This window comes from Kryptolebias marmoratus, linkage group LG9, assembly GCF_001649575.2.
Source record: "Kryptolebias marmoratus isolate JLee-2015 linkage group LG9, ASM164957v2, whole genome shotgun sequence".
In the NCBI taxonomy this organism is placed as follows: Eukaryota; Metazoa; Chordata; class Actinopteri; order Cyprinodontiformes; family Rivulidae; genus Kryptolebias; species Kryptolebias marmoratus.
The window spans coordinates 28,462,487-28,488,782 of NC_051438.1; the positions used below are offsets into that span (position 1 = coordinate 28,462,487).

Sequence of the window (26,296 nt, forward strand, 5' to 3'; positions counted from 1 at the left end):
ACAACAGAACTTCACATATCACTGACTGCATGAAGCTTCAGTCAAAGTCAGCTCTAACCTGACCGAAGGTTTGCCTTTTAATCAGGAATCAGATACCACCTTTTATAAATTATGCTTTAAACGCAGCAACGCATTGAGCAGTTTCAACACATATCGCCTAAAAGCAGATTTTATGAGCGAAACTACACGTGTGAGGAGCTCAGGGCAGTCTGTTAACAATAAAAAGGAGTGGCTGGTAAGAAAAGGACTGAAGGTCAGGTTCCTGTTTCGCTCAGATGCTAAAGAAAAGCCCTTCAAGGCTCCCAGGTTTGAAAATACGAGGTGTGGTTTATTTCCTGCAAGGCTAATTAATCTAACTTGGTGTTTTGTTTGCTTTGCTATTTACTGCTTACACTTTGTTTCTTTCTCAACATGTCATTGTTGTTTGTTTTATACCATATTTACAACAGACAGATTTTTACCATTGTTAGATGAATTTAAATTCTTATTTTTTTATGAAGCAAGAAAGGTAAAAAAGGAAGAAGCATGCAGTAAGGTTAGCAATGTTTTCTGTTACCTGAAGATATTTAGTTGACGTATATGGAGCAGATCAATGCATCAAACAGAACCACTGAAAACAAACGATGTAAATGATTTATTGTTAAAATTACAGTAACCTATTGGCAGCAATTATCCAGCAGTTAGTGGACTGTAAAACACAGTTAAACTGCTGTAAAATAAACTACAGTAACACTGTTAAACTGACAACTGTAGCTTATAACATATTGTAAAATAATAATAAAGCAATGTACCATTATTTTCTTGACCATGCTGTATAATAAAAAAGTACAATTTATTACTAAAAAAATACAGTATTTTTTTTACAGGACTTTTCTGAACTATACACAAATGTAGCTATTTTTAAAATATAAAAAACACTGTTTCAGGTTCAGGCATTCCTTTCATTCTTTTATTTTCAATCTAAATTATTTGGCCGAGATCAATCCCATCTGTCACTGTTTCTGAGGCAGAGCGCGTCCATCACATTAGAAACAAACAACATGATGCTGGCATTGACCACCCTGCTTTCCCTATAATAAACCCATACAGGTACATTTTTAAAATAGTTTAAAAATGTAGGATTCTGATTCCCTGGGTCACATTTATTTTCTGTCAAACAAAAGCCTCGTCATTTACTTTTCTGACTTCATTTGATGTTGCTCGATGATGATTATGAAGTAAAATATGATGTAGTGTGAACTCTTCAGACTATATGGTTTGCCATTTGGAAAAAGTATGCAGTCATTTATCACTGTGGTAAAATCCACATGATGACACACAATCAATACCCAACTAGTCAAACAAAATCTAAAAATAAATAGCAAAAAGTTGATGTAAAATTACACTGTGAAGATAGTTTATAGCCACATTAACTCAGTTTATCAAAAAAGGCTTTTAAAACAGATTTACCTCTTTAGTTCAGAGTTGCATAAACTCGCTGCTGCAGGAGCAACTTTAATATAAAAGCAACAAAGATACCGAACAACTGATTTAAAGCTAATGTTAAATTTTATGAATTTACATTTGTCCAGGAACACATTGCAAATCCATTAACATTACTTCAGTCAGACAGTTAATGTTTAAAAGTCTTCATAGTAAAACTGCAGTTTGAGTTTGATGATCACCATCAGCATGTGATGAAGTGGCCGTTCCTCGGGGGTCGCTCTTCTGCATGTTTTAGACGTGTTCCTGCTTTAAAACACTTGGTTTAAATGGTTGACTTGTTGCCGTGCTCCTGGAGAACCTGATGATTTGGTGAGGAGGTGCTTAAACCGTTTGAATCAGGTGTGTTGGAGCAGAAAAAACCTAAAACCTCCAGGACAGCGGAGCCTCGAGGCCTGGAGTTTGACCCCCCTGCTCTACATGGAACAATGAGAATATCATCTTCCTCTGAACCCACAGGTGGTTGCTGAGGTGGTGGAGGGCTGAAAAGATGCATGCAGCAGTAGTGTGTGTGGACTTGTATTGGCTAAGTTGTGGGGACAATTTTCCTAACATATACTACTTTGTGAGGACCAACTGCTCCTCGTGGGGACCAGGCTTTGGTCCCCACGAGGAGAAATGATGTTTTTGGGTTAGGGGTTAGGTTTAGGACTAAAGTGTGAATTGAGTTTAGGTTTGGTTTAGGGTTAAGTATGTACTGGTAATGGTTAGGGTTAGGGTCTGGTTCAGATCGAGTCTCTGATTCTTATTTTGCTTAAAAAAACTGAGCCTAATTAGTGAAGTTTTCTCTGACAGTGACTTAGAAGCCAACAATATATAGTTTTAATTTCTGTATGATCAGGTTTTTGTCTGTTTTAATGTTAAAAACTTCATTTAAAAGCTGAGTGAGGCGTAAGAAATGACTGCTAATGATGAGCTTTTTGACGTTTGATCTATTTGTCTGTGTTCATTAAAGTCTGTTTGCTCTAAATTCTGTATAATCTATAACTGGGAAAAGGTCATTGATATTTCTATATGAATGATTTGACATAATACATCTAAAACTAAGGTTAATTTATGTAATTTTAAATAAATATTGTTTGTGACTGGCCCTTGGCTAGGACCAAATTTTTAACTTTGGCCCCCTTGTGTCCCTGGGTTTGACACCCCTGGGTCAGGGTTAGGCTGTAGTAATGTATGGAAGTCAATGGAAAGTCCCGGCAAAGATAGTGAGACAGACATGTGTGTGTGTGTGTGTGTGTGTGGTTGCACAGTCCCAGCAGCAGCGGTGTTATCCAGATTAAGGCAGGAGTCTTGCAGCTCAAATAGACCGCCCAAATTGGTAGGCTGAGCTTGATAGTTTGTGTGCAGTAAGTGTAGGATCACGTGTGAAACAACAGAGCAGCTCGAGCCGTCTGCCTGAACTAGCTCACAGATAAACTGCTTCTCCACTGGCTGTGTGCTTCATGACTGTTTACGTCCTCTCATCCACCAGTTGTGTGCAAAACGGCATTAAAAGAAATGACTGCTTCAAACTTTCACCAGAAATAAATGAATGCAAACTTGTTGCAAAATGCAAACAGTTGTGTCTTTACAACACAAGTTTGTTAAGATCTGATCTGTAACGGGCATCAGTCCAATTGGTTCCTGCGACCCAACCATGGATAGGAGGTAAAGATGAATGAATGGATAATTCAGCTGTATTTTTAGGTGACATCAGAATCCTTCTGGCTCTCTTCCCTGGAGGCGAAGAAGGATTTAATTACTATGAAGAGTTTATGAGGTGTTTTGTTGTTGAAATAAAAACCTGCTTGGAGACTCTTGAATGAAAATAGCTGCCTTGAAACCACAGGCTGTGATGGAGCGCCGACTTCGAACAGAAAGTCTGCCTTTGAATCCAGATCATCAAATAAATGCTGTTACAAATCAAATCATGGATAAACACGAGGTCAGATGGGAGTCATGCCTCTGTGGCTACAAAAGAACATAAAAGAAACAAACACCTCTGTACAAATAACAGGTAAACAGATATCAAACCAAATATAACCTTTACAAAAACAATACGCTGCTCGAAAATTTCTGTCTGATGGTATTTGTGCCTATAAATGCAATAAATCCAGAGAATGGTAGGGTGTTGTGGAAATAGTTTCCTCTTTTGAAATCCTTTACATTTAATAAATGTAGATACAAAACAGACATAAAAACAGAACAAACCAGGGTTCTGTGAAGCTCAAAAACATAACCCTAAACTTTGAGCTGGAGCGTGACGTAATCGAACTTGGCATGAAGTGAGCAGAAAACAGCTGCAGACGAGAATCCGAATAATGGAACAACTGAAAAACAAGGACTAAATATACTGAAGGAGTGCAGTAACCCAATCCAGGGCAAACGTGACAATTGGAAAGGAAGACTGAGTGTACCGGCGAAGCATGTGAAATGAAGATCAGCAGAAATAAGTAACAAGTGTTATACACAGAATATGACACTGTGTCAAACTCGAACAAACCCAAAGATCCCCACAAGTTGTCTTTTATTTGGATGTTTATTTAAATGTTTTTATTATCACACCAAAAATAAACACCAGTAGGAGTTTGGACAAAACACTGCATTGTCTCTGTTCTGGTTTATGGTGATATCTTGTCAGAAAGAATAAAAAAACATCTTTAGACTTGTTTAGACCTCATTTCTGAGTCGTAAATACACATGTGAAGTCTACTTTTCTACTTTTAGTCCAAAACTTGATACAAAAATGATGACAAAGTCGATGATTTCTCTTAGATTTATGATTTTAGAAGAGGGAGTTGTTTTTGACTTTGCAACAAAATAAATTTTAGCTTTGAATCAGTTCATATTTGTGAAATTGAAAGAAAAAAAATAAAAAACAGCAACAGAAACAACTGTTTCAGTTTTATGAGATCGACAGCTGTGCAGCACAACCAGTTCGTGAGTGGTTTAACACTTGCTCAGTCGGCACCACCGTGTGAAGCAGTGCAAAGGTCAAGGTCAGCCTGACCGAGGAGGAAGACGAGTGAGCAACAAATGCCTGAACAAGCATGAGTGAGATGAAGAACACACCACACTCAGATTAAAATTCTCACACATTTATTCCTGCAGCTTTTCACCAGATTAGCCAACCAAGTAATGAAATTTCCTGGTTACATGTGAGTGATCCCGCTCGCCTCGGATTAAATGCTTCTATAAATCAGCATGCTCGTCATTTGCTGATGTCTTCTTAGGATGAGAAATAGAAATGAGTTCAAACTCAGTGCCCGGTTTCTGAGAGGAGAGCATAAAAACAACAAATAAGAAAAAAGCAGAAGCTGCCTTTTTCTTGATGTTTATCTTTAAATTAAAATTTCAATCAATGTTTTTTCTAACCTGTGACATTTCCGTAACGTACGGGGAAGCTCAATTTGATCAATGCTCAATTAAACTCACGCTAAAAACCTTCTTTCCAAGAAGGAATTAGAAATGTTACCTATTTTCTCCCTACCATTTGCTTGCTCTCGGACACACCATCTCCCAATGTGGACTCAAATCTCAAATATTAAACCCCAGATGTTTACAAGTCTTCAAACTCCACAGCAGCAAAAACGAAGCTCCTGGTTGTTGCCTCACAGACTCAAGGTAGGAGGATGGTAAACTTTCTTCTGCTCATACTCTCAGGTCTGGAACCTTGGTGTAATCTTGGACTCCACTCTTTTAAATCACACATCAAGTCTTTTACTAAATCACCTTTCACTCCCAGACTGTGTGGCAGAAACCCTTATTCATGCTTTCATCCCCTCCCTTTTTATGACTACAGCAGTGAGGTCTTCTTTAGGACTCCAAGGAAAGCTCTTGATGAACTTCAGTACGACCTTCAACTTCCAGTTAGGTCCCAGATTTATAACTAAATTATCCTTTTCACTAACAAATCCCTGCGTGGCCGTGCTCCTCAGCTCCTCTCTGATCTCCTTCATCCCTGCACTCCATCCTCAGATCGTCTTTCTGCCCGGCGCTCCAGGATGTGAACTCTTAATGACAGAACTTTCAAAGTTGCATCACCAACCAACTCGAACAGTGGTTCCCAAACTTTTCAGCTTCTGACCCACAAAATAAGAGCAGCAGAGGCTTGTGACCCCGAATATTCCCACTTTAATCGTACAAATTCTGTCATTAAAGAAGGACACCGCGACAACGCCACAACCTTAACAGCTACGGTGCTAGTTTTATTAATTATTATAGCTGCATCTAGTCTTTGCAGTAATTATGGGGATTCATTTTATCCAGGGATCCTCACTTCACATTTCACGACCCACAACTTTGGGAACGACTGATCTAGAAGGCTCTCTCATCCCTTCATGTCTGGAAATCTTCAAGAAAAACTCCTAAAATGTTGCTTATTCACCAAAGCACACAATTTAACCCAATTAACCCTTCAAAGGTCCCTGAACTGACCTTGACATTTTACTTCTTTTTTTTTAATCTATTTTTATTTCTTAGTTAATCCTTGGATTTCATGAAAGGCACTATACAAATTTAATTTATTACTATTATTAATATTATTATTTTCTCACAAATTAAGAAATTTCTACAATTCATATGTTTCTTTAACCCCCTGAAAAGCTGCTGTATATCCCCAGTAGATGCATAACTAACGACAGTGTTACTGAAGGCTACTTCTCTGCCTATTTAAAGTTTATGAGCTTGAATTCTTTATTTGCTTTAGGCAGCAATTAGAGACTGCCTCAGTGGAACAATATCATTTCAGGTTTTGATTTTTACGCAATGTCTGCTTGAATTTTTCTTGGAAAAACATTTAAACCCCAGTTTAAACACAAATGATGTTTGTGTAAATAATAAAGAATTGTGTTTATTCATTAAACTTTGCAGGTTAGGTTTAATATCTTTTTTTTTTTTTGTCATTTGAACAACATTATGAGTTACTGACCAGAAGTTTCCACTAAAGGAACAAACTCCATCAGAGTACGGTGAGAACACGGCGTCAGGGAGACAATCTGACTGATGGACCGATGGTTTAAAACGACATATTTTCATGGTTATAATTGGACCATTCTTCTTACACGACTGGATTCTTTTCAGCTACTCACCACCTCCGCGTCATAAAACATGAAACAGTTGGAAACTTTTCGTATAAATATAAATTTGGACATTTTGACTTCAAGAAGCGTATACAATGACTTTTTACTGCATGCAAAAAAAGTTTTTACAGCAGGACCCAACCATGTTAGTGTTGCTGCGAGATTTAAGGCAGGACTGAAAGTCACGCTCCACTTCTGCTATTTGTAAACTAATTAAACACCACCAGATGACATTATTTAATTCTATCAGGTTGTGATTTACAATTAGCCCATTACTGAAGCAGATTGGGTGTTTTCATCATCTGACTTAGTTCAACAAGTTTTCTTGCTTTGTACCTTAAAAAATAACTCCAGGTGCATGTTTCCAGTGAATGAACTCTAATATGTTTGGATTACTCAGAGGATTGATGTTGACAGCCCTGCATTTTCTTTTTATCCATCAATTCTGATTTCAAAATGTCCTCAGAGCAAAACGTAATCTATTGATCACGGAGCCATGACATTTTGACTGAATCTTAATGCTCAACAGGAGAAATCCTCAAAGATTTCTTTAAAAAGTTTCAAAGGTTTTAAATTTTGTTATTTGGAAATCTCTCTGAAAACAGTGATGAGCCGAGCTTTTATGGTTTTGCTGCCATTTTGTTGTCATCATCTTCAGCTGGTTGTCAAACAGGAATGGTTTCTAAAATCAAGCCAACAAAACGTCCCAAATGAGGGGTTTAAAAATGGATTGATTAAAATTAAAAAGTTTAGGTCGATTGTGGGTCCATCATTTCTTTGCACAGAAACTTTGCCTAACTTACAGTATGTAAAATAGTATTTTCTTTACGTCAGTACTCATTAAAATGAACATTTATATTGTGGATGAGATGAACAACTTTTACAAAGTTTAATCTTCAACATAGCAGTTTTTCTTGGTTCAGATTGTAGGTCAGATCAGATTTTGGGTTATATATCTTGTCAGTATTGTAAAGCACTGAAAACTGTGATGGAAATATTTCAATACTCAAGAATAGTCTTTGTACAAGTTCAAATATTTTAAAAATAAGAAGAAGCACATTTTAATTATCACAACTCCATGACCCTAAACCTTTAAGAACACCTTCAGAAAACTAGAATATAATATGTTTCCACAGTTGAACATTTTTTGTAATGTTTGTACAGAAATCAGATCCTTTAAAAAAAGCATCAGAACCAAAAGAAATCAAACAATTCCCATAAAAAATGACCAGCTCCATTGAATCAGTCAAAAGAAGATGATGTTTGGTCACAAAGATCTTTGGCAAGTCCTTTTCTTAAAGTGTCCATGGGAAGGTCTTTGTGACCCAAACGTGGACCTTTTTCAAAGTTTGAAGATTTATTTTCTTTTCAGAAAGTGATTCCATGCATCATTTAAAAGAAATAAATAATTGATTATCTTGTGGTTGGATGATAAATCTATGTTTCACCCTTTTTCCCTCTCGGTGTGAAGGTGTGGGAACGTTCAGTTACCTCTGCAGCTCAGGTCAGCTCGACTTTGGAGTTCAGCTCTGCAGAGATATGTTTTCATCAAAGCAGCCAACTGTGCAACCTGCTCTGCAACCACCAAACCTTCTCACATAAAATACTGCAAGACCGTCTGATAAAACTAACTTCTTACCAGTGCATCTTTGGATCATGACCTTGTTCTTATTCAAACTGCAGCCATGTGGGCTTCAAATCATTAAAATGTCATTTTAAATGGTGTTGAAAAAAATCCTGACAACATGGAGTTCAGAGTTGTGGATTACTTTTCGGTGTTTGTTGTGGTTCGCTGCAGCTCGCAGTGATATACGAAGGCATTAATGCTGCCCAGTTCCTGTAGCTTATTGCCTGTTCGTCATCTAGAGTGGAGTTTTCTTTGAATTGAGAGACATTTGTTATCTTTTATTTCCACTCTTTGCCTTTAAGTGTTTATGATTTGTACGTTGATAACTAAACACAAGTTTATTTGTGGTTGGAAGATGTTTTCAGACAGAGAGGACTGTATTTTACGTATTTCACTGTAGTGTTTTACTTCCTTGCTCCAGTTTAGTCCAAAGCTCCAGAGTCAGTTCTGCTGCTGCAGCCGTCTCATGTTGTTGATGTTTAGGAGCTCAAGGGTACTCTGTGGTTGACCTCATTGGCTGTCTTTCAGGGTCAAAGGGTTGACTGGAGGCCTAATATGTAAAGACACCAAAATATTGTAATATTAGATGAGGGCATCAGCGGAACGCAGCGTCGAGACCTCAGCTGGTATTTCAGCAATGTTGGCTTCTTCTTCTGAAGCCAGCTCCGACCAAACACCGACAGAAACGGTAGTAATTCTTATTTTTACCAGTTGCCACGACTGACATCATGTCATTTCTGTCACTGAAATAAAGTTATACTTGCAAAATAACACAAATATAAAAGACTTTGTACATAACACAACACAGGCTAAAACAATCTTTGTAAGAGGCCTGTTTTCATGTCTACAGGTTTTGTTGGTTTATTCAGAATAATTAGGATAAATATTTAGTTAATCTTTGTTTTTCTTTTTTGATCATTCAAAAGGAAAGAGGCAGATTGAATATTGCTGTTGCTTTTATGTTTATGGTTGTGCAACAAAATAAAAATACAACCCCAATTCTGTAAAAGATGAGATATTTTGGAAACTGAAAAAAAATAAAAATCTCATAAATCCATGTGTTTTACACAATGGAACATAAATAATGAATCAAATGTTAAAACCAAGAAATTGTACCATTATGGGGAAAGAATGTGGTAGTTTTGACTTTCATGACACCAAAACATCTGAAAAAGTAGCAGCAGGGGTGAGAAAAGACACAGCTGGAAGAGGAATTAGGTGAATTAGCAACAGGTCAGAAAGAGGACTTGGTACAAAAAGAGCATTTCAGAGAGGCTGAATCTCTCAGAAGTAAAGATGGACAGGGGTTTAAAAAACTGTGTTCAAAAGAAATGGAAAACAATTCAGATAAATGTTCCTTAACAGACAATTGGGAAGCTTTTGAACATCCCATCATCTACGGTTTATAACATCATGAAAAGATTTCGAGAGTCTGGAGAAATCTCTGAGCTCAGAGAGCTGAAAGTCAATATCATGATCCTGATCATTATCAGTAAACTCAGTTCACCATGTCATCCATAAATGCTGTTTAAAGCTCTATCAGGCAAAGAAGGAGCCAGATGTGAACACCAATCACGGGACAGTATTCTGTGCCTTCATGACTGAGTTAAATTTAGCTCACTCATTCATGTTAATGGTGTTGCTGTATGTATTTATGGAATAACTGCAGTTCCTCCTTCCTGATGAGGCTGTTTTTGCTCATTAACGGGGCAGCGTTTGTTCTGCGTTGCTCTCAGGAACATGGAGGTCAGGATGCCCTGTGCATGTGAAGATGTTGCTATTTCCTGCTCCCCTGGTAGTAAAATCTGATCCTTGAGACTCCTCTAAGGTTGATTTAAAGAAGTCTTTGACCTTCACAGTTTCATGCTCTCATTAGTGATGTTTTAACCAAAACAACGTTGTGACAGAAACAACCTATGTACACAAACAAACAAACAAACAAACAAACAAACAAAAAGAACTTCCCAAAGCGTTCTGTTATTGTAGAGGAACTCTGTGTGTTGCAAAAGGAAGTTGAGGTTTTGTTTTTCTTGGTGTGTGCCACCTTGAACAGACGTGACTGAACTTGTAATTTAACAACCAGTTATTTCATTTATGTTCTGACTGTTACAACAACGTGGCAAGTAAAGACTAATCCAGAGATAACATTGTTTTATCTGAGTTTTTTTTTTTACCGTTTTAAACAAATATGATGTTATCAAATTCCAGAGGAAGAGAGTTTTTCTTTAGTTTATTGGCAAAAACCTATGACTCTTGTAAATAATATAGAAATACTTTTTTTTTAAAAGTTTCCTTTTTACAAAACTTACTTTTATTTAATGCTAATGAGATTTTTGTTGTTGTTATTGTTTTTCTTGTAGTTTTACACTTATAGATCTTTCACTGATTGTCTTTCTTAATCTCTCATTTTATAAACTTGATTGGATCTAAATAAATTACCAGCTCAGCCAGAGATATATTTTCTGCATTAATTCATAAAATAAACAAAACAACAAGTGTGCATGTATGTAATAAGATCTCCCAGTCACTAAACTTGTTAATATAATACTTTAAGCAGATAAATTGGTCAGTTTTGTTGCTTTCTGTAGGATTGTTTTCCAGTTTTAGACTCTAATAGACATATTGTTACAGGTGGGTTTATTTTCAGGAGTGCATCATTCAGATATTGAGTAAATTTAACTGCAATCTGCCTCACAGTTACATTTTTTCTTTTTGACAGCAAAATGTTACACAAACGCTTACCTTGAAAAACCCCCACCTTGCTGCCATGCAGTGATAACATACAATCATTCCTGCCTGCGAGCAAACGTTCAGCTTCTCTGCTCTGTAACTCGAATTGATACAATTCCAGAAACTAATAATATTACATTTAAAAAGTCGCAGAAATGCACAGCTCTGGAATTTTTTGGCTAATCTATATCCAAACGACAGGGTCAGACAGGCTAATTGCTTTTATGAATATTATTAAAACATATTTTTGTTGTCTTTGGTGTATTTACCATTCTTTATGTTTCTTCCTGTTTTAATGCTCTACTAGCATTTGTTTTGTGTCCTTTTGGATTTGTAGCCTGCTTTATATGGCCTCCTGCATCTTATTGTGAGTTTGTGTTTCCAACCTGTACATTTCTGCACACATCCATTTGTTACCTGCAAATACTGATGTGCTATCATTATACAGTTCCTCATTGGCTTGAATAAAACACTCATTTTGATAGATGATGCTTAAAGAATTTCAGATTTTTTGGTTCCCTTTTTGTCGTGATGCTGAGATGAAGCCTAACTGGGCCTCTGAGATTCAATTCACTGCCTAAAGCATTTCTTTTCTAGCTGCATGACTCACTAAAATTAAAGAGATTGGATACAGTTATTGGTTTATTTTATAGCTCAGACTCCTTTTGCAGAAATAATATGCTGCTACAAGGTTTTATCTCAAACTTCAGACATAGTCAGCATGAATGAAGTCAAACAGCTCTGGATTTAGCTGGGCCATGTGCAGTGATCAGAATAAAACAGGGAAACTATTTGCTCATCTAACGATGATGTGCTGTCTCTGGAATGGAATGAGCAGAAAAAATGGGATTCTTTTCCTTTTCAGACTGTCCTGTTTGGAAATGTTTTCACGTTCCTCAAGCTATCACTCAGTGTGATATTAATTTGTTTCAGGACAATTTCCTTGATGACAGTTAAGATAAACTGGGTAAAGCAGGGCCACAGTTTCTGTCTTATTTTAATGTTGAGTTTCACAGATGACGCTTGTCACAAAACCGGGTAGAACAAAAAGAAAAACAATAAAACGCATAGCAAATTACATATAAATCTCCATATACAAAATCAGTGCTAATTACTGTGGAAACAATTGCTCCTGCTCCATTTATTGAAAGCCACTAAGACCAGCTTCAACATGAGCGACTGTGACTGAATCCAAATGAGCAGATTTGTCTCAAATCAGAAGATTCAGTGAATATAAGCTCGCTAAATAAATGACTGACATCCGCTGATGTTGCAGTTTCCACAGCAACAGAATAGGGCCACTTATGGCTGTGCATCCAGAGTGTTTGAAGAGTTTTTATGTCTGGAAAGTGTTTCTCCCAGTGAGCAGGGCCCCTTTCTTATCTTTTGTTTGTGATTATAACACATTGCTCTGATTATAAGCAGGTCACAGCTTGAGAACCGTTTTGCTCCGAGCTTAACTGCTTTTTTTATTGTTTTGGTGATAAGAATAACCCTCGACTCTATGTTTTGTTTTTTAGTAGGGGGTTTTTATAATCACCTTCTTTTAGAAACTGGACTGAAAGGGAAAAAATACACTATTTTAAACGAACTCTTACAACTGTGAAAATTGTGATTTTTAAAAATATTATGAAAAATGATAAAGCATGAATTTAAATGTCGAGAAACTCTTAGGCCAGTTTTGGATCTGTAGATTTTTTTTCTTGGGGTGGCATAGGTTCCAGCCGGGGGTCAGAGTTTACTGTTGCAGGAAAAGTTTACTTTTAGATTTAATTCCAGGCCTTCAACTTACTTTTCTATGCATAAGCATTACACAAACTAATTAAAACAACTCTTAACCAAGCGCTGCTTGTCAGAAACAATAATAAAAAAATTAATTCCCAAAACATTTGTGATGGATTTGAGATCAAATAGTCTCCACAAAAAAGGCCCACAGTGCAGAACTCAGTGTACGGAACAAAAACAAAACTCATATTCCCAGGGGGCCAAAATTAAAAATCTGATTCTGTTTGAGGACCAAACTCATTTAAAAAAAAAAAGTTTTTCAGATTTGTCAGTTTGTTTGAGCTCTGGAAACTGTCAGGAGCGACTAAAGTTGTGCGTTAGGAGGAGAAAAGCACCAGCAGCTGATGTTTGGGAGGTCTTGGTTGGTAGAACCATTTTGAAAATCAAGAGGGGTGTGTAAACTGTGAACTGGTGAATTAGGATAGAGATTTATATTCTGTGGAGATGTTTTCAGCATTACACAAAATACAAATATGGTGCATTTTGGGGTGGCGAAGCCCCCCTGAAGCTCTTGCATTTGAAGGGTTTAGAAGGTTAAAAAGTGTAATTTGGATGTAAATGGTCTGCTGAAATGTTATCAATGGATTCTTTGAAGCTCTGTATAGTTAAGAATCAAAATGTTAATATCTCAAACACAACACAGGAATAAAGACTGCCTAGAACATTTCCTCATTGCAATCCCAGAGCTACAGTTTTTGACATAATAATCTTATTTTTTTATGTCCAAACAATTTTAGAGCACTGATTCTTTAAACCTCTAAAATCAATCATACAATAAGTTCTAGCACTACACTCATCAGAAGTATGTGTATTAAAGATCTATTAACACAGGTTTTTCAAACAGATCAAGTTTTGCAAAACTTTTTGTTTACAACACAAAGATAGCATATATAATTATACATTATAATAATTCTAGTTTTGTCCACTAATTCATGTCTCAGTCTGGAGAAAGAAGAGAGCCCAGCTCCATCCTCTTTAAGTAAAGATGAAAAATATATAATAAATTTACAGTGGCAGCTGCCTCTCTGTGCCACCCACTAACACTGCCCATGTCTCACGTCTCCTTAAACAGTTAAAATGCCTTTATTCCACATATCATAGTCTTGGCTAATCTGTAAGAGGGAATCTTTAAACTCTTTATATTTCAAATTGGAGTTTCTCAACATTTGAGATTGTGCTCGTCCTCATTTGGACCCATGTTGAATCCAGGACAGCACAGACTTTATTTGCACATAATGAAGTATATTTAATAACTGTATTTCTGCAGAACTGTGAAGTGACATTGGGAGTGAAGCAGTCCTCATTTAGCTGCGGGACGCCACACTTTGACCCCCTGGAGGTCCCCTGAGTCCGCTTTAAAGAGCCGCATGTCTTTTAATGTGTTTGTCTTCGTGTGTAAATAGATGCGCCCCCTACAGGCGGCCTCCCCTCACTCCTCCTCCTCCTATACTCTCCTCTCTGACTCCACGGTTCCTCATTCACTAGAAGATGGCGGACTGCGCTCCACTATTAGATGAGGAACTCTCGTCCTTTGTCTTCAATTACCTGACAGAAAACTCCTGCAGCCAGGTAAGAGCCGGGCCTCAGAGGACGCGCGGGACTCCGGCCTCTGCACGGCGGGCCGTGTCGCTGCACGTCGCGCTCTGCCCGCCTGACGAGAGCCGTCCTCGGCTTCTCTCAGCAGCATCTCCCCGGCACAGCGCGAGCCGGGTGTCTCGGTCTGCACGCGCGCGTGTGTATGCGTATGTGTATGTGGGACCGTCTACTATGACTTGATGTCTGGCTTTCACGTGTCTGAGGAAATGTCATCAGGCATCGGATGAATGAATTCGGTGGAGAGGAAGAAGTGTTTGGGAGCCGGGGCTGGGAGCTGCAGCGCAGCGCAGTCCGCGCGCTGCAGCTCGGGGACGATTATTTGGTATGCAGCAGGGGCGCTTTGGAAACTTTACACGCATTCTTGTGGGAAGTTTTAATTTCAGTGCCGGAGACTCGAACACGTGGTGCGCCTCTGTGCGCGTGGACGCAGCCGGGGGATTATTCTGATATTCTGACATTCTGAGACCGATCCACGCGCCGCAGCCTGCTCGGTTTCAACATTTGATCCGAGAAAAGACGCGTTTGGGTGAATTTTAATTGACATATTGCTCGCCTTGCTGGACGCATTTTCTCGCCGGAGAATCGAAGCAGACGGTGGTGAAAGTCAGCTTGTGTCAGTTATTTATTTATCCACTCCATGATAGGCTTCTCTGCAGCCTTCGTTTTGACTCAGTTCAGACGTTCAAAAGTTAAACACCCACTCTGTGATGCGTTCACGGACCACTCATTACACTGCCTTCTGCTTATACCAAAAAGAGGGGGGGTCCAGATACGGAGGGGAGGCTGTCAGCTGAGAAAGACGGATTCACGTTTTCGTAACTGCTTGTGTAACAATCAACAAACACGGAACCATGATGAGATACGATATTCAGCCTTTAATCACAATACAAAGCACTTCAATACGAGTTTGATTCAACACAACGAAGGAATGGTCTAATGTCAGTAATTATTTAACAGCTGCACACAAACAGGTCGTTTTTTGAAATTAGAAAAACATTTTCATAAAACTTGACTTACAATTAATAAATAATGCAGAAAAAGTAAGTCTTAGTTCAAAATGAATAAAGCTGCCAGCAGCAGTGTTTAATACTCTTTCAGCAAAATATGTTTTCTACATTTTAAAGAATACAACACAAGTTCACCTTAGTTGAGTCACATTGCTTGAAGCACATTTTCGGAGTGTTTGTTGCTGTTTACGCAGGTGCTGCTGCAGTTCTCTTCTTGAACTGTAGGTGTCACTAAAGAGAAAATTACATTTAAACAGCAGGAAGTTCATCCAGAATTAGTAAAGTAAGAATTAAAGAGAGGGAGTCCTTTCTCCAATCACAGACATAACTACGCTTTAACTTTTCTGTCATTCTTAGTGTGGATGCCTGCGCCTGCTGCTGACTCTTAATTATTAAACAGATCAGATTGTTTTCTGTCCAAAGACTTAAAAAAACCGAATGCATCTAGATTTAATACCAAAACTGCATCGGTACACAGCTGTTCCTCCGAAGCAGTCGCATCGGGCACGTCCATGAATCGATACAAATCGGTTAATCTTCACATCCCAGCTCTGAACTTAATCTGTCTGTGTGCGCATAAAGCCCCTCTGGTGGAGGATGGGGGGGTGTTGTCGTTGGAATACGGCAGCTGCATCACTGCGTGACATAATTGCGTCTGTGTGATTGTTTTTGCTCCGACTGCAGGGTCACGGCAGGATGTGATGATGCTCTGTTTCGTGTGGGAGGTGGTGCTGATGGTGGTGGGGGCGATCTGTCACAGCTGATTGGCAGCTCGAGCAGGTTGAATCGGTGTGTGTGTGATGGGATGCAGTGAGCCTTTGGGCTATTTATAAGCTGCAGCAGTGACATGTGCCTCTACAGAACACACATGCAAGCTGACAGATAGATATGGGCCTTCCAAATATGATGCATATAAAAAGGAGACAAGAACCCATTTTGTGGAATAAAATACACTAAAATCGTCTGTTTTATAGCTGGTTATAATACAACACATCACTCAGCTATAATATACCCCGATTCCTATTGCACTTTATTACCTATAGCCTATAAAATGGCTTTGTAATATGGTTTGGCAACACTATGTTCCATGTAGACGCCACTTCACCCCTTTATAAGTCGAAAATCTGTTTGCACTCAGTACAAAAATAGATAGTTGTTCTATCCTTTGCAGGGGAGCATTAATCAAACCAACAGGAGAGGTTGAGCACAAGGGGAAAATAATTCACAAGGTGTGTAGAATATTATTCCATTAGGAAAAAAAGGACCATAAAACAATAATGTGGTCCTGCTGTGGAGATCTGGGTGAACGCAGAATGTAAACGGGCTAACCATGAACAGAAACAGCTCTCTGCTCTCAGGCTTTTAATGCTGGATTGCTGCTAAGACCCTGAGTGTTGCAGAAGGAGAAGGAGAAAGTGCAACCCGAGCAAGAAACAGATCAGACTGTGGACCGGATCGCAGCGTGAGACTCTTTCATCGTGTGTAGCCTGATAGGGTTATCAATTCTACAACTGGGACGATAATATGTTAATATTTACACATGGTTATTAGGGCAGGCTCGTGTGTGTGTGTGTGTGTGTGTGTGAGACACTCGCCCCTGCCGGCTGGTTATTGTAGTACTCTATCCTCGTGACTGGTGTTACAGAACTGGCCTGCTGCAGTCATGTGAGTTTGTAGTGGAAGGAGGAGCGGAGGGAGGTGTTACTGTGACGTAGAGGAAGGATGGGCAGTCCCTCCTCCTTCCTCCTCCTCATCCTCTTCCTCCCCCCAACATGTGACACTCCTCTGCTCAGCTTTTCATACTTCTTTAGTTCACGTATTGCGAACAAACTCGCCACATTTTTTTTATTTCTCGTCTATTTCTCAACTGTCTTTTCCTTTTCTGTGTCCCCTGTTGTTTTTCTTTTTATGAAATAAATGTCTGGCTTCTGAACTCGTTCCACAATATTTAAAAATACTGAACAAATCAAAGATTTTTCCTTATTTTATCTCAACCACTGCCTATATTGTTGTTGTTAAGTATGTTCCTGTCTCACGCAGATCTGTAATTGACTGGGGATGGAAGTAATAGTTTCCCGGAGGGACTGTAACATTGGCATTTGAAACATTTTTATTGCTTAATATTCTTCACAAGTTCGTGCAGGGACTCGTTGATCTGCAGATGCTGCAGTCTGTCAATCGACTGTGCTTAAAAAAAGGTAACAAAGTGGTTTTTGACGTCATAAGTGTGGTTGTTTTTTTTCACACAGTCAGAACATGTAGATCCCCAACAACCACATTTGTTGAAGTTAAGAAACAGTCTGATTTCACAATTATAATCAAGATGTTGAATAACTCCTAGATGAGTTGAAACAGGCCGTTTTGAAATCATTTGTGCAACAGTTCGTCTGCTCTTTTTTTGTTTGTGATTTACAAATTTAGGTCAAATTTCAAAGGTCGCCGCAGGTTAGATGTGTAAATAATCCCTGAAAGTAAAAAAAATCTGGTGGTGCAAACATTATTCTTGGTCAATGTGATCAAATGGTATTCTACTGAGATTTGACCAAATTTACAGTTTGAGTTGTTGTTAAGAAAGTCACCTCTGTTGTGTTCTACCAGGAGTTATTTTATATTAGAAAAGGGTGACTGAAAAAGCAAAATTAATAAAAAAGTTTCAAATTTCACACACACAAATAACCAAATAGTTTTTAAAAATAAAATGCCATTTCGGATCAGGTAGAGATCTAAAAATAACAATTACATCAGTTAAAATAATTCTTGAACAATACTTATATTTAAGTCTTCTTCAAGGTTTAGCAGCATCAATAGTTGTGTAGTCCAGTGGTTCCTGAAGTTAGGTTCAGGACCCCCTCATGGTCGTAAAAACACCAAGTGGCGGTCCTTGGATAATCTCCAGATATCAACTTACATAAAAACCGTAGTCGTGAATTAACAAAAGTAATATTGTGGTTATTAAGACTGTTTTGGTTGTCATTATCCTTTGTTTAAAAGGGTTATTAACAAAGTTTTTATATTTACACAGTTAAGATGGGGTACCAAGCCTTCGTCACTAATGACTGGATTTGTTTTTTGCTTTTTGAAGTTTTGCTTCATGTCCCAGGAACTGAAAGTGCAGCGCTCCAAGCTTTAAACCCGATGACTCTTTTTGTGGACAGTGATGTTCATTTGTTGGACAGAGAAGAAAGATAGTTTGAAATTAATAGTTTCAAACTCCATCTATATCTAACAAGAAAGACAAACAGAGAAAGAAGTCTAAAGTTTTAGCTTTCCAGCAACAATCCAGGTTTGAATCTAATCCCTGGTGAGCTTCACTGCAATTTGTACCTTAATGCCTGTGAGCAAAACATTTTGCATGTGGACCAAGCCAACAGAGACCCTAATGACCCTCAGGAGGGAGGAGAGTGAAAAGTATTTGCATTTCAGTTCAGTTTGCATAAATAAAGCAACTTATTACAGTTTCAATAAAGTATTTTCAAAAAACAATTAAAGAAGTTTGGTTCCCTTTAAACAAACAAACAAAAACAAAAAAACTTTTAGGCTCTCCATGTCCTGAATGAGTGAAAAACTTTACCAACTTTAGAAGACTAACAGTCGGACATTATCTAAAACATAAAACATAATAAACTTATTAGACTGCCGTTTTAGTCATTGGTTTCGGAAAAGGTATTTCTTAAAAAAACCCTTCCTCAGTGTAATAATGTCCTCTTAAAGTCTGTGCTACACTGGAATTCTAAACACAAAGCTCATATTATGTGATTAAAGCCTCTCCAGTTTCCTGCGACATGGCTGAAGCCAACGAGAGCTCGTTTCAAGTTGCAGATGGCTTCTCAAACCTCTCCGTGGTAATCATTGACTGGGTGTCCAGGGTCGCTCTCGGTCTGCTCAGGGGATTGACTCTGGGAAGATCAGTCCGACTTAACGTCAGTCACCACATCCTGCTTTGACAGGACACAACCGGCCATGGGATGCATGCTGGTAAAATATTAGCCATGGAAACTTTGTTCCAATACTGAGAAAGTCACATGCAAACAGAGAGTTTTCCAGTGAGAAAAGGTGAATTCAAGAACATTTCAGTTTAAAATGTGGCAGACATCAGTCATTAACTCTGGTCATCTGCAACATGTGCTTTAAGTGCACGTTTTTGGTCAAATTAATTTTCAACAGCTATTCAAATCAGAGGTGAAGTGCAAATATTTGAGTATCAAGTTCTTTGGCACACCTGTTCTACCAAAATAGTTGGTTGTTGTCCAAAAAATGTCCAAATGATGGATGAATTTTATTAACTCATTACTTCGGGTAGAAAGAAGAAAAGTCACTTTTGTTTTTAAAGCTAAAATTGATACTTAAAATGGTAAGTCCTTTTAAGCTTTTAAGGTCTACAGAAAAAAACAAATTCAGCCCAAGTAATTGACTGTCCCTAGACATCTGATCAAGGACTTCCTGTAAATTTTATTTGATTTTTCAGTCTTCAAGATGACTTCTCAAGATAAAATTAAACCATTACAATGTTGTGTGCATCTTTAATGTTACAGATTTTGAATCTTAATAAATGTTATTGTCATTCTGGTGCTGCAGTGTGGCTTTTAATGTTTCAGTCATCAACCTCATGCTGTAACCATGATGCCTCTGTGGATGTGAATTTGCTCCTTTCTGCTTTTATCCCGGCTATCAGTTGATGCTATCACATTTCGGATAGGAAGTCACGCAGTCCCCTACTAACCAAATTATGATAGATATCTGGACTTAGACTGGTAGTATTATTCAGCAGGGATAGATACAGTTTTACTCACCCAGACTTAAAGTGTTAAAATTCTAATTTTCATCTAAATTAAACTATTTTAATTTCTGATTTATGCTGCAAAAAAATGGTCCAGGTTGCAAAAAAAGTAATTTCTAGGCAGTTTTTTCTTTTTTTTTCCAGTTTGAGTATGTTAGCAAGATTTGTTGATTAAGTAAAAGAACATTTTAAAGAGGGAGAAACATGTCATGGTTTCATAGATCTGAAGGATGTCCAGTGCGAAATTCTTGAAGCCAAAGCCACCAAAATTAGAAAACGAGCTCTAGTTTTGCTCGTCTACTGTTAAGTGTTCAAAATAAAAATGGATATTTTATTTCATTTAGAGAACTGTGATCTTTTTATCTTTTCTTTAGGCCAAAAAATACAACTTAAAGGGAGATGCAACTGAGACGATTTAGGGCTTCAGGCAGCCAAGTAGGTGAGCATACAGACAGGAGTGTGTATATATATCAAGGCTTTAAAGATCCTCCCAGGACGGATGGATCCAGGTATTATTGGCAGTGACTGGGATTTACTCTGACAGACAGACACCCTCTCTTGGACCGTTTGAGGCTTGCTGTATTTTGTTTGGTGGATTGGTGTCCACCGGCCTGCCCTTCATCAGCAGTCTTGTGCCATTATCTTTCTCGCCGTTTCTTCTCCGCCTGTGCGAGTCGTGATGTGCAGTGCTGCTGTGCAATGTGTTCAGCCTGCAGCCCCACGGTGACTCACCTGTCCCTTCTGTCACTGCGCTCTGCACACTCTCATGTGCACCACTTGGTTAAAATATCACAAGCTTGCATGTACAGTATGCGGTACAATATCTAAAAAAGAAAAACTGGAATATGTAAACTTTGTTTCCTTTTTGTAGTTTATGACTGTTGGTGTGCGTCTGATCCCTTTGTGTTTGTCAGTGTGAGTTTTGGGAATATGGTCGCTTCCTCTCAAGTCCCTCTGAGGTTCATCAGACATCCGGCAGAGACACGCGGGGCCCGTTGCTGCGTCTGTAGGCGAGGCTCATAAACTGTGTGTGTTCGTCTTTCAGTGTTGCTAGCTAACATGCTAGCAGAGGCAGGTAAAAGGGGCGCTCAATAATTAATTACCCTGTGATTCATCAGCTGCTCACTCAGACTTTTCTTGGCATCAGAACTGGCACTCATGCAGGCATATCACATTTAGACCGCACAATGCTCAGCTCAATGGCAATTGTGATTTTAACACCCAGAATTAAGATAAAAATTCAGTAACACTTTTCTTTGGAAGAACCATTTAACAGAAATTGCACCTTTTGTCGTCCTTCTTCAACCAAGATCGTTTCCTGTTATTATTAATAGGATTGTCAGTCACAAACATTGCTGCTGGAGCTTCTCATGACTTTATTTCAAGACCAAGTTGTTTCAGACAGATCATACATTTTAGTGGTTAGTGAATAAAAATGTTGTGGTCATTATTTATTATCTTCTCAGCAACATATTAACCAAATTTTTTAATAACTTACCTCTAAGACTCCACCTGGCTTATCACTGGAGTCAAAACTGCTCTTTTGAATTAAAAACAGTCTCAACACCAGTTCAGAATTACCACAGCTGTGTTATTTCGACCTGGACAGTATGGTTAGACATGTATTTAGATGCTGACACGACTGTGACCTATTTTTCTGTGGAGCTTTAGCTTGTACATTGTGACTCATTTCTTTTCAAAAGCTTGAAGTTCATGTTTTGCTCCTCTGTGTGGGTTTCACTTTATGTTTTCCAATCCAACCATGTAGCTTTATCTGCAGATTTGTGTGTTTATACTCAGAGCTTTCTCTCAAACGTTGAATTTCAGGAGCAAACAGAAGACAGAGGTTTATGAGTGTCACAGTAAAAACTAACTTGTTGATAACAAAACAAACTTATCTAACTTAACTGAAGCAAGTTTGATTACAAATAGAGATAAACTGATTTTAATCGGCTTTAAAAATGACTGGCAATTGGCCATACCTGTGCATTCTTAATCAATTACCAAGTAGGAAAATAAAGATGCAGCAGCAGCTGATAAAAGATGTTCTGTATACTTTTTTTAAGTGTAATGTTCTTCTAAGGGTTGTTAAAAAACACACCACAACAATTAGGAATGGCATATTATAATGAAACTGGCCTTCCTTGAAGGAATGCATATCACCCGCCACCTAGCATGCCAAAGATTTAAATAAAGATTTTACACCATTTGGTAGCACTTCAAGTATGTTTTGGGGAGAACTTTTAGGGAAGAGACACAGGCAATTAGATGATTGCCCATCTTTAATAGGGGCAGGCGATAACTTCTGTTGCATCTGTTTGTATAAGGGCAACTGATGATGAATCTGCATTTTACTGGGGAACATCTCAGCCACTACACATCTTAGACTCAGAATTAAGGAGCAAAAGGTCACTCACAAACGAGGAGTAGGGGTACCACTGTTTGTGCTGCTTGAATAAGTTTGTCTCCTGGTAATATGCAGTTACATCTCCTCTTAATTTGACTCAGTAACAAGTCAATTCAACAAATCTCTCTGCTAATTAAAACACTGCAGAGTTGATTTCATTAAGACCTATAGATACAGTTGTAATACATCCAGACTCATTAAGTCCTTGCTCACATTTATGGAGCAATGATGTGATTCCTCCATCCGTTACGATCAGCTGCATTTTTCCTTTTTGAACAGAACACAGTAAGACTCTTGGTCAATGCTCACCTTTAGCCCAGTTTCCAAACAGGGATAAACAGGACCAGCAGAGGCTTATGGACCTACATGGTTTTAGGGCAAAGCACAGAAACTGATGTGAGCCTGGCTTCTGCTTCTCTTTTAGGTTGATATCTAATTTTCTCTAAGTTTATTTGACACCATGCTCTCTAGCTCACATAAAGGTTGCCTTTAACCTATAATTTATTGTCTTGAGATTCATTTGTCAAAGTGCAGCATCTTATTTGATTTGACAGTTTAGGAACTATTCTGATTTCCATCATTCCACTGTAACCGGTCGTGAAGTAAACGCTCAGGGCCAAAGGGAAAACGGAGTGTCACAAATCACACTGCCAGCGTAACTTGACACTTGAAACTGTTGTAGAATCTCTAAATTCAGTTTGCATCCTATCTCGCTTCCACGCAGCAGGATTTTCAAACAGTTTGTCATGCCCCGAGGTGAGGAAGCACTCATCCGTGCAAAGTGTCCAACGCACACAATGGCTTTCTTACGTGTAATATAGTGGGGGGTAAAAAGAACGAAGACGAAGACTAAGAGCAGCGTAAAAATTCGACATGAAGCAGGCAGCAGGGACTGAGGTTCTTATTAGGTATTCCTTGAATGCCTCATGCCGCCTTAATTTATATGAAAATCTATTCGGATTGTCGCTGTGTTCCAGGTTGTTGCTGCTGTGACTCAAACCAGAGTGGGAAGTGAAGATGTAAATTTCTCCCCATCTCATCTCTTCTCTCTCAGTCAAAGCTATGGCTGTTTTTTTAAATACTGATTATGCCTTTTTTCAGTCAGTGCTGTGATTCACACTTATCACCTCTCATCATATCCTCCTATTATTTAACATTCTTTGAAATGATTATTTTTTTTATCTTAATGGCACATTCAAATTCACCTCAGAGGATTTGATTATTTATTGTTCAATCATCATTTACATACCATTTAATGCCAGAGAGCAGGTTCAGCATTTGGTCAGATCTGCTAATTGAATAACCGTGCTGCGGTGCGAGGTTAGAATGAAAAGGTAAAAATGCAGCTTCAGAAATGTCCTTTTGGCAAGGGCCCCAATTTATCACTAAGTCAAATTACAACTATTTGGATAATTGAACAATCATTGAGGTCACCAAAGTCATTTTCCTGAATATGTCATTTTGCTGCTTTTCTCTGTGAGTGAAAACCTCGGGGAGATGGTGTTAGTTTCTAACTCATAAAAGACTGATTAGGCAAAGAAATGATTCTTCAGAGACTTACGATGGAAAATAAAAGGTAACCCCGATGTTAGGAAATGTGAAATAAAGCTGTTTCTTTGAGAATTTATTGCCTCAAATCATTTCTTGATGATAAGCGTATCATTTTGGACTGAGTTTGTGGAACCTTGTTCTTTAAAAGAACACACTAATTAAAATACAAGAACATTGCTGAGCTGTGAACAGTTTTTTCTCGTACCCTTACCTTTGTAGAATGATTGATTCTCTTTAAGAAAGACTTGAAGGCTTAAGAAGAAAACAAGTTCCTTCCAAGAACCCAAAAGAAAATGTTTAAATTATGACCTGTAACTCCTGAAGCTGTCAAAGTTCTGCAACCTTTTTCATGACCTAAATATGCTGTATTTGTAGTCAAGTTTGCTTGAATGAAATTGTAGGAATACCTTCTTATTTATTTATTTTTTTGCTGTAGATCATTCGAGTTTCACCTCAGATGATCAATAAAGTGGTGTTGTGTCAAAACGATCCATTCATCAATTCATGCTCGATGACAGGCTGAGGCGAAGGCTGAAAGTGTTTATACATATATTTCATAATTGTGTTTTATCTAAATTTCCTCTCATATTTCAGGCCACTCTTTACCAAACAAATTTGTTGAAGTTGGTGTGTATAGATGCTACGTGACCTTATCAAACCGTTATTGGACATTTGTATTCAACACAAGTGCCATGTTGGCTGTGTTGATAGTGTCAACATGAAAGTGAGGCTGTCACTTTTTGCATACACAGAGTCACACCTACTGTAGATTTGCACAACACCTGAGGGAGATGGGAAGGAGGTGAAGGAGAGGGAATCCAATCTCACCCTGCTGCTCAGGGCTTTGTAGTTAGGCGAGAGCTAGCTGGCTGCCCTATTTCTGAAAAACTCTCCTTCTCTGCTTCCTGATTTATCATGGGGGCAGCCACCTGGGAAATGTCTTATTTTAAGGCAAAAAGAGCATACCAAGGGTTATGTCTCTGTCCAAAATCTGAGATGAGAGGGATGCTGGTTATCCTATAATGCTGACACCATAGGCTGCTAGATAGAAGATGTAACAACTGCATAAAAAATGCACATGTCGGCAAAATTTATACACCAGCATGTCTTTTCCCTCCCAATAATCCACTGGTCTTGCAGGATTAATGTATGTGATTACGACTCATGCTTCACAACTTTAGGGATTACAAGGTGCTTTCTGGGGTAATGCCACCCTGTGGCTTCTCTGAACAGTTTTTCTGCTGAGCTGAAGGGGCGATGATGTAACAGCAGTACACACTTTGTTGTATTTATCATTACTTTTCTAGAAGGTGTTCAGACCTGTGTTTACTCACAATGCCAGCGGTGGCTTTATTGGTTGTACAGAAGTAGGACAGGAAGTGACAGCAGTAGAAGCTGTAAAATCAGAAAAGAAAATGTGTGGATTGGTCAAGAGTCCAGAGAGGGTTTTAACCACCTCACCTCTGGTCAAGAACAATCAATTTTCAAAGATGTATCTCGTTTTTATAAAACTACATTTTTTATATTAATAGTTCATGCATATGTATATACTACTAATGAGTAAAGAATTGCTACAATTTATCTTCAGAAAACAATAAAATAAGCCAGTGTGAGTTCTGCTACAGAGGCAGTAATGTTATGACCACATTATGTTTTTATAGACCAGTAGTTTACAGTGTTCCTGTCTACATAGGAACAGCGTTTTGTGAATATTCTTTTTGTATTATTTCAGCCTGAATCCACATGGAAACAGTGTTTTAGGAGCCCCAATGTAGTCTTTTTTCTATATTTCTACATGATGCTTTAAGACGTTTTTGTCTTGTTACAGAACAAAGGTGGCTTTGCGCTTCAGTGCCCTCTATTCTTTTAGCTAATAATTCTTTGTATCGAATCACGGGGAAGATTCACTGCAGATGGCAGGAGTAAGCTGCAGAGATAATAACCTTCATAATGTGAGTCTTTCTTGGTTTTAGGAGCTGGACACCTAAACTGTTACAACCTCAGAGTGACAGTTGGTTTATCTCGACTGTTGAATTTACTGCACCGGCAGAGATACAGAAAGTTTTTGTTGCACTTTGTGTGTGAGAGAGAAAGAGAGAGTGCTTACTCAAGGGCACTGCTTTAAATGAGATAAAAGGTTAAAGGAAATTTCCATGAAATAATGTAGGGGCGCTCAGGGACCAAAGGACACACACACACATGCATGAAAGCCAGCATGGCATATACCTGTGGCAACCATGTGCCAGGGGAAGGCAAGCACAGACCGGTGTG

The 26,296-nt window shown here is 38.4% G+C and overlaps 1 protein-coding gene across 1 annotated transcript in view; it reads left to right on the forward strand.

Annotated features, from left to right (window-relative positions):
• The first annotated feature begins 14,138 nt into the window (after positions 1-14,138).
• ppargc1b (peroxisome proliferator-activated receptor gamma, coactivator 1 beta) overlaps positions 14,139-26,296 on the forward strand; it is a 90,424-nt gene continuing 78,266 nt past the window's right edge. Inside the window, exon 1 of the mRNA XM_017429756.3 lies at positions 14,139-14,256. Coding sequence (XP_017285245.1) covers positions 14,176-14,256 — 81 coding nt within the window. The 5' untranslated portion in view covers positions 14,139-14,175. The remainder of the gene's footprint in view (positions 14,257-26,296) is intronic.